Consider the following 11,713-nt stretch of genomic DNA (forward strand, 5'->3'; position numbering starts at 1 on the left):
GTGAATGGAAGTAAGAAAGATAAGTCTGCTTTTTATCTTAGTGTTCAAGAAGGCAGGCAGGCTCATGAAAGGAGGTCGTCAGACCTCTGTGGGGTTGGACGTCTTCAGGGAAACAGAAAAGGTCTAGTCAGACAGAGCTGCGGAGGTCAGAGTACAATTTTGAGAGTTCCCTCTTTCCACTGTGTTTGTTGCAGGCATGGAATTTGGGTCGTCTGGCTTGACTGCATGCACTTTTACCCCCTGAGCCATTGCCCAAGCCCCACATCCCGGTCTTAACTATTCCAGTAACTTGTGTCTCCAATTCAACCGCATCAACAGAGGGCAGCACATGGCTGTAGCTACCTCTGCAGTGCTCTCTGTGGAGGAAACATCGAGGAAATACTGGAGGTTGCCACTTGACCCCGCCAGGCAGCAGGCAACCCAGCATCCCTTTTCTGTCACGCCTAGTGTGACAGTTGAAGCTCTCAAGAGAGTGGTTTGTGTGACTTTCCTCACGTCAATGGTTTAGGCAAAAATGTCTGCGGGCAGATGTTACTCAATTCGCCACAGTAGGGAACTGGGCTCCCGGTAGCTGGCAGACCAACTAGCTTTTGTGTTTGTTCTCTTTCCTTTCAATCTCTGTCTCCAGTCCCCTCTTTTTCTTTTTCTTTCTTCTTGAGACACAGACTCACTATAGCCCTGAAACACACTATATAGACCAAGCTAGCTTTGAACTTACAGAGATCCACCTGCCTCTGTCTCTTGAGTGCTGGTGACATTGAAGGTGTGCACCACCAGGCAAGCTCTGTGCTCACTCTAGGCGGAGCTGGGTTTCTGAGCTGAGTGCTCACCCACATGGGTGAGGCTCTGGAGTTCATTCCCAGGGCCATCAAAAGGAAGCTAAGACGATAGTGCTTCTCCCAGGAGCAAATCCAGTTTATCCAGAAGCAAGTCTGAACACAGGATGTGAGTGTACAAGGGCAGCTGTACGGTACTGTTTGCAGGCAGATTGCAAAATGAATTGCAAGCCGCCCAAGAGATCCTTGATAGACGGAGGGTTCGAAGTTCAGGATCAGGTCCCTGTCTTTGTACTAGAAGCAAGTTCACCACTAGCAGCAGGGACAGATCTTCAGATATAAATCGTACAAGCATTAAATTGCGAAAGGAACTTTTTTGGCTGATGAAAATTCTGGGCTCTTTTGTGTGTGTTTGGGATGAGGGATGGAACCCAGGAACTCCCAGATGCTAGGCAGGTGGTCTACAATGGAGCCACGCCCCCAGCACTTACTGGGGGATTCAAGGCAGGAACTCTGCCACTGAGCCACACCCAAGCCCCTCATTAGGAGATTCTAGGCAGAGGCTCTATAGTAGGTCCGTATATCCCACAATTTTATGTGTGGTGGGTTTATGACTTTGCCAAAACTTACCAGACGGGTTGGTGTAGATCGGTTGGTAAAGTACTTGCACAAAATCCTGGGTTTGATCTAACCCCCCCCATAAACTGGATGTAGCTGGCACAGGCCTATGATTTGAGTTCTTGAGAGGCAACAAAAACTCGAAGGGTGACAGGCTACACAAATGCACCAAGAACCACATGCAAATACAGATATCTTTTTAAAAAAAGCGGCTTAGGCCAGCTGGCTAGGGGTGTGGTTAGGATAGGGTGCTACTTGGTGTTCTCAAGGCTCTCTGGCTTGATAGTTGACATGCACGCACATACAGGCATGCATGTGTGTATGCATGCATGCACATACACATGCAAGCATGCATGTATGTACACACCTTGTAAAACTGTACATTTAATGAGTTTGGATTATGTGTGTGAATTACACCTCAAAGAAGTGAGCTTCAAAGAAAAGGAAGGTTAAAAAAAGCAAGGTGTGGTTCAGTGGGTAAGAAAAAAACGTATTCTGGTTTGCTTTGGTTTTTGTAACAAAGTATACAAAAGAAACTGGGCAGAGTGACGCACACTTCTAGTCAAAGCTTGTGAGGCTGGGGCAGGAGGGTGGAGTTAGAGGCCCTGCTAGCCCTGCATGGCAGACTGTGAGACCCTTTCTGTCTATGGGGAAAGGGAGACAGGGCGGGAGGGAGAAAGAGAAAAAGGAGGGAGGGAGGGGAGGGAAGAAGAAAGAGAGGAAGGAAGGGAAGGAGAGAAGGAGGGAGGGAGAAAGGGAGAGAGGGAGGGGTGAAGGAGAGAGGGGAGGAAGAGAGGGAGTGAAGGAGGGAGAAGGAGAAGGAGATGGAGAAAGAGGAGAGAGAATGATTGTGCGATGAACAGGAAGCATTTTCTTGTCAGGATAGAAGAAAGGAAAGGGACAGGCTTGGAGAAGAAAACATGGTACACTTTTTAATTTTCTATTTTATTTTAATATTTACTTTGCCTTGATTTTTTTATATACTCATTTATTTGCATGGAGGGGGCACGATGCGTGTGTCCCAGAGTGTGGAGGTCAGAGGACAATTTGCAGGACTCAGTTTTCTCATTCCACCTTGTGGTCCTTGGGGATTGAACTCAGGTCATTAGGATGTGTGACGAGCAGTTTTTATAAATTTTTATATGTTTATTTTAGGCACATAGATGTCTTTTCTGTGTGTATTTCTGTGTGCCTGGGGCCTGTGGAGGCCAGAGGAGAGTGTTGATCCCCTAGGACTAGAGTTAGATGCAGTCGTGAGCAGCCATGTGAGTGCTGGAAATGGAACCTGGGTTCTCTGGAAGAGCAGCCCGTGCTCTTAACCACTGAGCTTTCCCTGCAGCCCAGGAGCAGGCACTTGTACCTCGCTGGCCCCTTGCTTTTTCTTCTCCCTAGGCTGACAGACACGCATACCCACCCAGACAGCTGGTTTTATACAGCTCTGCAATGGAGCCCAGGGTCCTGTGCACACATAACAAGTGATCTGTATCTCCAGCCACAGCTTTTTCTTCTACTTTTTGGTGTTTTTGAGACAGGGACTCTCGATGTAGCTCTGGGTGTCCTGGAGCTTATTGTACAGATCAGGCGCACCTCAAACTCACAGAAATCCCCCTGCCTGTCCCTCCCGAGTACTGGGATTAAAGCCGTGTGCTTACATATATATTCTAAGACAGGGTGTCATGTAGCCCAGGCTGACCTCAAACTTATTATGTGTTAGAGGATAACCTTGAACTTCTGGTCACTGAGTCTTGACTCCCTGAATGCTGGGATCATACATCTGTGCCACCGAGCCCTGCGGCACCGTCCTATAAACTTTAGATCTTTGAGGGTGCGAATCTTCTGAGTCCCATGAAAACGGTCGAAAGTTAACGTTACGAGACAAACCTGTGAAGAGCTGTGGTGGAGTAAGGGACCTTGAATACAGCCGTGCTCAGCTGGTGATCCACGCCCGTGAAGAATGAGATGCCGAGGACAGATATCGAAGAAGATAGGAAAAGCAGAGCGGTCTGGGGTGTAGCTTAGTGGTAGGGCGTTCGGAAGTGTGTTCAAAATGTCTGCATCCCACCCTCAGTACGGAGAGGAAAATGGAACCCGTCGCCCTGTGGTGAAATTACATGTGGAGAGTCTCAAAGCCTTCAGTTTAATTCTCCAAAGCCTCTAAAGCCGGATCCTTATGTGGTGGTATATCTGAGGAATTCTTGCTCATCCTTGACTGCTTACTGGGGTCTGGCGACCACTTGTAATTCCAGTCCCGGGGGACCCAGCGCCCTCTTCTGGCCTTTGTAGGTACCTGCAAGTACGAGGTACACATACACATACACAAAGCAGGCACACACAGAGACATGAATAATGATAATAAATATAAAATAATTTAAACTTGGACTAGAGATGCAAGTCTGTTGGTGGAGTGTTTGTCTAGCATTCCTGAAGCCCCAGGACCCCGTCCTCGGCCCCACAGAAACCAGTGTGGTGTGAAACCTGTTAACTCCAGCCCCTGGGGACTGGAAGTAGGGTGAGCCAGAGTTCAAGGCCGGCCATCCCATATCACCCCCACCTCCCCACTTTACAGCAGTCTGAGCACACGAACTTTGAGAGTTCCTGTCTCAAACAAGCAAACAAAACAGGGAAGTGAGGATGGCCGGAGGGGAAGAGTTCTGCCTGCAGGAGGATGGCTCTAGACAGGAAGTTGGAAGACTTGCTATGTCCTTCTTTCTGAGGGTAACTGATTGACTGATTTTTTTTTTTTGAGACAGGGTCTCTCCATGTAGCATGAGCTGGACCTTGATGTGTAGACCACGGTCCAGAGCTCACAGAGATGAGCCTGCCTCGATCTTCTCGTGGATAAACTAAAGCATGCTGCACCAAGCCAGCTGTCCATTTTCAGCAGGACCTCGCCTCTGCCAGACTGGCCTGGGAGTTCTAGGTCTAAGTGGTCCTCTGCTCTCACTCCCCTGTGTGCCTGGGGATATCTCATCTGCAGCCAGGCACAATGGTAGCTGCCTATAATCTCAGTGGTGGGGGAGGTGGTGTGTGGACCACAGACAGCAGGATCTGAGTTCAAGGCCAGCCTGGGCTACATGAGAAAAACTAAAGGTCAAGGGTGCAGCTCAGTGGTAGAGCCTTGGGTAGCATGCAGGAGGCCTGTACTCCATGGCTCCTAGATTTCTCAGTCTCATAGCCCGGGGTGGCAGGGCTAACGCTCAGGTATTAAGTTAGTTGGCTACGTGTCAGACTAAGAGATGGACGGGAAGGCTGAAGAGATGGCTCAGCAGGTAATGGCACCTGCCATCAAGCGGAACCTGTTGTGTTTGATCCCTGGGACCCACGTGGTGAAAGGAGAGAACAGACCCCCACACATTGACCTTTGACTTCCACATGCCTAGCGGGGCTGCATTTACCCTGTACACACGTGCCTTTTAATCTTGATGACACACCCATTCTGGAGACAAGTACAGCCTTGTCAACTATTGTTTTTATTGAACAGCAGTGACAGTGAGATGCTTGATTTAAAAGAAAGCCCCACTCCCAAGAAAGGTCTACCCCAAAACCACAGGGTAAGCCTGGCTGTGGGGGCCAGTTGGTGTGAGTGTACTTCTTTCCTATATGTAAGCCTCTGTGGTTCCCCCTTCCCACTCTGCCAGAGTACCAGGGCAGAGAAAAAGCTGCTGGTGGGTGAGGTCCTCACAGGGCCCACCCATCAGGCTTGCAGAGGCTCCCTCCCTCAGACCCATTAGGGGATAAGCAGGACCCTTGTAGGTCTTCAGGGTCTGGGTCGCCTGGGGAGGCTGGTCTTGAAGAGTGATTTTCCAGAGGCTTCCACATACGTGATGCTCATTTCTTTGGAGCCTATCTCCACGTATGTGAAGCCACCCAGAGAGTCCTCAGATCCATAGTGAAAGCGTAGGTAGCCGTTGGGGACCTTTCGTTGATGCCGCACGGAAGGGTCCATGAAGTTGCCGGCCCCACTCAGCACATAGCCCACACCGTTCTCATCCTGAAGATACTGGGGGCAGAGGATACAAGGTTGGTCATCCCGGCCCTGCCTAGGTGACGACCAGGGGCTTCACCTCCATCTGCCTCAAACGTGGGGATAGGTCTACCCCTGACCACAGAGCTACCTTGAGCAAGCGGTGAATAGCCTCTCTTTGCTTCAGTTTCCCCATCTGCAGGAGTGGATCCTACTTCCCGGGCACGACTGGGAGTCACTTTGGCATTTAGGGGAACCCTTTTGTTTTTGGCAGTGTTGAGGATGAAATTCACAGATTCCTGCTTGGTAGGCAAGGACTCTATTCTGAGTCCCGGTCTTGGGCCCTCACTGGGGGATTCTAGTCGGAGCGCTAACGCTGAACCGGGCCCCCATCCATTCACTAGGTGGTCCTAGGTAAGGGTCCTACTGCTGAGCCACGCCCCCAGACCCTCACTGGGGAAGAGCGCAGCCACGTGGCACCTTGCAGTACAGTAAGAATTGCTCACCAGGCTCCCCACGCTATCCACAGATCCCTCACCTGCAGGTTGTGGTCATGCCCACACAGGTAGGCGGTGACCCCGTATGCAGCCAACAATGGCCTCAAGTTCTTGACCAGGCAGCGGGTGGGTCCGTGCTCGGCGATGGACCAGATGGGGTAGTGACCGGCCACCAAAACATAGTCCTCCTTGGCTGCTGCCAACTGTTTTTTGAGCCAGGACAGCTGAGTGCGGGCCACTCCCAGGTCTCGGGGCATTTCAGGCTGCTGGCTGACAAAGTCGTCGGAATTGCCACACAGCATCACGGTGTCCAGCATAAAGATGGCCACGGTGATGTTCGACCGCGGAACTTTGAAACGCAAACGGTAATAAGGGCTGGGGAAGTTCCTGCAGGGGGAACAGAAGCCATGGGGAAGACATTTTAGCAGAGACACTAAGGTTGGTTCTGGCCAAGGGACCTCCCGTTTTTATTTTTTTTTTAATTTTTTTTTTTTCTTTTGGTTCTTTTTTTTCCGGAGCTGGGGACCGAACCCAGGGCCTTGCGCTTCCTAGGCAAGCGCTCTGCCACTGAGCCAAATCCCCAACCCCAAAGGACCTCTTTTTAAGATGTGTGTTTGTGTGTGTGGTGTGTGTGTGTGTGTGTGTGTGTGTGTGTGTGTGTGTGTGTGCACGCACTCACATATACTCATGTTTGCACACGTGCATAGAAATCAGGGTGGCCAAGTTCATCTGTTGTTCCTCAAGAGCTGTTCATCTTGAGTTTTCTGATGTATTTCTCTATGTGTGGCGGGGCAGACACACCGATGTATCCACAGAAGCCACAGCAGGCCATTCAGTGTCCTGTCCCTCTCCACCGTGTTCATCTGAGACAAGGTCTCTCTTGACCCTGGCGTATATCCCACCCTGGACTAACCTGGAAACTAGCAAGCACCCTACATCCTTTTGTCTTCCCTACAACCCCAGCTACTTTTTTTGTTTGTTTTGGGTTTTTTGTTTCCATTTTTTATTATTAGCACTTGTGAGTGAGGGTCAGAGGACAATTTTTCGTAACGGGTTCTCTTTTCTCAAAAGGTTCCCAGGATTGAACTCAGGTTTATGAGGCAAGTGATTTTGTATCCACTGAACCACTTATCCCTCAATCCTGCCTTCTGAGGCAGGGCATCTCACTGAGTGTAGGGCTCACCGACTCTGTAGGCTTCTCTGTCTCCACCTCCCCAGCACCATTACAATCACAGCCTCTACTCTGCTTTTAACACAGACTGTGTGGGCTGAACTCAGGTCCTTGTATTTGCTTACCAAGTGCTTTCCTGACTTCATGCTCCTTCGCCTCAAAAGGCTACTCTGGCTAGGCACAGTGGTGCACACCCGCCACCTCAGTACTTTGGAGGCCGAGGCAAGAGAATCTTAATTTTGAGACCAGCCAAGACTACATAGCAAGATCCCATCTCAAAAACAAGCAGATAAGTGTGGCAGTGCCTGTCTGAAAATGTACCCCGTAGGAGCTGGAGAGAGCAGCATCAGGAGTTCAAGATTATCCCTGGCTACGTGGCCAGCATGGGCTACACAACACCCCATTTGAACAAAACAAAACAAAACAAAGCGAAACAAAACACAGACCTTCCAAGGGCAGTGCCATGGATCAATGAGTAAAGTACCCACTGCCTGATGACCTAAACTCCATCCCTGGCAGCCACACAGGGGAAGGAGAAAACTGATTCCCATAATCTGTCCTCTGGCCTTCACACATGTGTTGTGCCCCCCACCCCCTCCCCATAAATAAAACACAATTAAATTGCCCCTGGGTGACATGGCGGCCTCTTCAGGGAAAGAGGGAAGTAAGTACTTACCAGCGCTTGGAGATCTTGGAGTAGGCAATTTGTGCCGAGACATTGCCAAGGTGATCATGGTTTCCAGCCAGCACGTACCAGGGGATGTTGCGGAGGGCACGGTCAGAGAACACATCCTCAAAGGTCTCCTGTGACAGACAGTAAGGGCATCCCCCCTCTGGGGTCAACAGTCACTCTGTTGCTTCTACTGAATCAGAAACCAAGGGCAAGGGAACCATCGGGAGTCTGAGGTCCTTCTGCCTTCTGCCCTCCCCAAGGGAAGGCCCCCATGTGGAGTGGCCTCCCACTGTCACCTCTGACTCCGCCAAGGACATACCTGGAACCTCTTGTCATTGGCGTCATGCACTCCAGTGAAGTAGAAGTTGTCCCCCAGGGACATGATGAAGTCAGCGCCCATAATCTGCACGGTTCTGGCGATTTCTTTAGCATTGGCCATTTCCCGGGCTGTGTGGAATGGGGCATTGGGGACCCCTCCCCAGTCACCCACAGCCACGAATCTCAGGGTGGAAGCTGGGGCTGTACAGTGAGCCAGGAGTGGGAGCAGCAGGATTTGCAGGCCCAGCAGCACCATCCACGTATCCATCTGTGAGGGAAGAGAGAGTCGGAAGTCTGTGGTAAGCACAGAGAGCGAGACCATAAGAACCACACCTTCCCTGGTCCAAGCAAAGACCAACCAGCTGAGCCTGGTCTCATGGTGCATGCCTATAAACTCAGGCACCTCAGAGGTGGAGCAACGGGATCAGAAGTTCAAGGCCAGTCTCAGCTACATGGAAGTTTAGGAAATGGAAACAGAAAGTCTGAGGTAAGAAAGACTAGACCTGTCCAACAAGATACACACATACACGCACACACACGCACACACCACCATCTACAGCTGTCAGTTCTACAGACACAGCAGCAGCAGTTGGGCCTACAGGAGCTGAGGAGCTAGGGAAAGTAGTCCCACAGGTCCTTCCACCACCCTGCCCCTCAGGCACTCACGCTGGAGGAAGCACAGGTGGTCATAGAGGACGCAAGAGGCAAGGAAGCTCCTGGAACAGAAGCGGTGATCGCTGAGACTTTATTCTCTGGGGCAGAAGTGCATCATTAGGAAAGATGATGCACTTTCTCCGAGGACTGTCCAGGAGCCCTCCCCTTGGGTCATGTGAGCACCAGACTTCCCCAGAGCTGGACATGGGGCGGGGAAGGGAAGGGAAGCATCCAGGCCAGGCTGGACCGTGAGAACTTTCTCAAACCTAGCACAGTCAGGGGGCTGCAGGCCAGCCAGGGCCTGATGGAAATGTATACGGGGCATCTGTAGGTCCTGTGTGTGACCGACTGTATACTGTGCTGTGCTGACAGGGTCCTGTGTGTGACCGACTGTACACTGTGCTGTGCTGACAGGGTCCTGTGTGTGACTGACTGTACACTGTGCTGTGCTGACAGGGTCCTGTGTGTGACTGACTGTACACTGTGCAGTGCTGACAGTGTCCTGTGTGTGACTGACTGTACACTGTGCTGTGCTGACAGGGACCTGTGTGTGACTGACTGTACACTGTGTTGTGCTGACAGTGTCCTGTGTGTGACTGACTGTACACTGTGCTGTGCTGACAGGGTCCTGTGTGTGACTGACTGTACACTGTGCTGTGCTGACAGTGTCCTGTGTGTGACTGACTGTACACTGTGCTGTGCTGACAGTGTTCTGTGTGTGACCGACTGTACACTGTGCTGTGCTGACAGTGTCCTGTGTGTGACTGACTGTACACTGTGCTGTGCTGTGCTGACAGTGTCCTGTGTGTGACTGACTGTACACTGTGCTGTGCTGACAGTGTTCTGTGTGTGACCGACTGTACACTGTGCTGTGCTGACAGTGTCCTGTGTGTGACTGACTGTACACTGTGCTGTGCTGACAGGGTCCTGTGTGTGACTGACTGTACACTGTGCTGTGCTGACAGTGTCCTGTGTGTGACCGACTGTACACTGTGCTATGCTGACAGTGTCCTGTGTGTGAGACCGACTGTACACTGTGCTGTGCTGACAGTGTCCTGTGTGTGAGACCGACTGTACACTGTGCTATGCTGACAGTGTCCTGTGTGTGAGACCGACTGTACACTGTGTTGTGCTGACAGTGTCCTGTGTGTGACTGACTGTACACTGTGCTGTGCTGACAGGGTCCTGGGTGTGACCGACTGTACACTGTGTTGTGCTGACAGTGTCCTGTGTGTGACTGACTGTACACTGTGCAGTGCTGACAGTGTCCTGTGTGTGACTGACTGTACACTGTGCTGAGGCTGTGCTGGGCCTAAACCTGAACATCTGTGTTCCTACACCCGTGACCGCCTGTAACTCGCCATCACTCTCTCTGGGTGGGTGTCTTGGCTCTAGCAGGGGAACCTCAGTGGCTTGCCTGTGACATACACTCCAATTCTTCCTTCCTTTCTGTTTGTTTTGAGACAGTGTCTCAAGAAGCCCAGGCTGACCCCTAACTCCCTCCCCATGTAGCCAAGGATGACCTTGAACTCGTGAGCTGCTGCTTCTGAGTGTTGGAATCACAGGCCTAAATAATTCCTCTGTGGCGCCCATGTAACAGACCCTTGTCTCATCTGTTTTGTGTGTAAGTCCGGCTGCACATCTAGTGTAAGTTGTGTATTTGAAGTCATCTAAGCGTGAGACTGTCTCCGAGTCCCCCTGCCTTTTCCAGGAAGTTCTGTGCACACTCTTCCCTGGCCTTCCACCCACCCGGTTTCCAGCCTGAGGAACTTCCAGAAGGCACACCCCACGTGGCTGTAGTCTTTTGACCTTGGCACCCACAGCAGCCAGCTGCAGGCCCATTTGACCGCAGAGCCCAGCGCTGTGGTAGGTGTGGCCAGCTTCTCACCTCCTCCCCTCCCTCCTTGGCTCCACACACCGCCCATTCTTTCCAGACTCATTCCTTGAACACTCACCACCAATCTCTCCCGTCCCTGCCAGCGCGGATCCGGAATCCCTGGTTCCGTGCTTTGCAAAAAGGCTCAGAGAGGGTCGGCGACTCACCCCGGGTCACCCAGCGGAGGGCTTGCTATGGAATCCCCGCTCGCACCTCTCAGTAGAAGAGAACAGGAAGGAAGTGGGGTGGCCTCAACAGACAGAGACCCCTCCCCCGTGGGAGGCAGAGCAGGGGCCTGGCCGGGGAGTCTCACCTTAGCGGTTGGCAGGATCCAGGACAAGCTGTGCCTACCCAACTGAGCTGCGGATCCGCGGGCAGTTCGCTCAGGGCTGCACGAGTTGTGAAGAGGCGGCGCCGGCCAGCCTTCGCCCACGGCTCCCTGCCTGCCCTACTGAGTCCAGAGTTGCAGAGGGCGGGTGCCTCGGTTTCCCCGCCCCGATCCTGCCTCAGCCATTACCTGGCGTCTTCCTTCCAAGATTCAGAGTCCCAGGAGTTGAGGGGGGTCCCGGGACCTGATTTCAGTACCACCCGCCTTCGACTCTTGAGGTGCTCGCAGCCTCTGGCGGCCGCGCTGGGGAGGTTCAGCCAGGGACTGAGCCGGGCTCCCTAGTCAGGTGTGCTGTCTCTAATCGGTCTCCCGGTCTTTTAGAAGGGGCGAGAAGGAGGCAGGGTGGCAGGTCAGCGGTGGAGGGCTTGCCTGGCACCAGAGCGGCTCTGGTTCCATGCCAGCAGCGAGTTTGGGGGCGTGCGGGGGAAAGAAGGGGCGGATTTGACTGCTATATGTGCCAGATAACAGCCACCTGTAAAACAGGCCTTCAGGATCGGGGAGAGGAGGAATTTAGGCAGAGAGGGACCCAGAGGGGCGGAGCAGAGCCATCCTCTTCCGCACTCTGCAGGTCTTTCCTGTTATTTCAAACAAGAATTTTTTGCACGTCTGCAGGGAGGCTGGGGATGTGACTCAGTTGGTAGAGTGCTTGCCAACACGTACGAAGCCCTAGGTCACAGACGCGGGGCGGTATAAACCAGGTACTCAGCTGTAACCCTGGGCCATGGGGAACACATCTGTAACCTCGGACCATGGAGGTCAGAGGGCCAGGAGTTCATGC

At 52.2% G+C, this 11,713-nt stretch overlaps 1 protein-coding gene across 7 annotated transcripts; it reads right to left on the reverse strand.

Moving 5' to 3' along the window:
- Window positions 1–4,831: 4,831 nt before the first annotated feature.
- Window positions 4,832–11,487, reverse strand: Acp5 (acid phosphatase 5, tartrate resistant). 7 transcript variants are annotated; one of them, XM_017595487.3, is made up of 7 exons: window positions 10,861–11,487; window positions 10,627–10,760; window positions 8,684–8,733; window positions 8,019–8,285; window positions 7,703–7,830; window positions 5,897–6,242; window positions 4,846–5,394 (listed from the first exon to the last, which is right to left on the reverse strand). In XM_017595487.3, exons 3-7 carry the CDS (start codon window positions 8,705–8,707, stop codon window positions 5,152–5,154), a joined length of 1,008 nt encoding a protein of 335 aa, XP_017450976.1. In that variant the 5' UTR covers window positions 8,708–8,733; window positions 10,627–10,760; window positions 10,861–11,487; the 3' UTR covers window positions 4,846–5,151. The 7 variants fall into 7 exon arrangements, with proteins under 7 accessions (NP_001257818.1, NP_062017.2, XP_017450976.1 ...); XM_063264983.1 differs by lacking the exon at window positions 10,627–10,760 and having other exon boundaries at window positions 10,861–11,449; XM_006242692.5 differs by lacking the exon at window positions 8,684–8,733 and having other exon boundaries at window positions 10,861–11,449.
- Between the last annotated feature and the right edge of the window lie 226 nt (window positions 11,488–11,713).

Source organism: Rattus norvegicus, chromosome 8 (assembly GCF_036323735.1).
Source record: "Rattus norvegicus strain BN/NHsdMcwi chromosome 8, GRCr8, whole genome shotgun sequence".
In the NCBI taxonomy this organism is placed as follows: Eukaryota; Metazoa; Chordata; class Mammalia; order Rodentia; family Muridae; genus Rattus; species Rattus norvegicus.

Bases quoted from the DNA above. Each gene is read 5' to 3' on its own strand.
- Acp5 (NM_019144.2), bottom strand. From the start codon at position 8,707: ATGACCACCTGTGCTTCCTCCAGC. The intron at 8,286-8,683 runs GTGAGTGCCTGA...CTTCCCTCACAG, and splicing joins CCACCTGTGCTTCCTCCAGC to ATGGATACGTGGATGGTGCT. The intron at 5,395-5,896 runs GTGAGGGATCTG...CTCTGCCCCCAG, and splicing joins GGCATGACCACAACCTGCAG to TATCTTCAGGATGAGAACGG.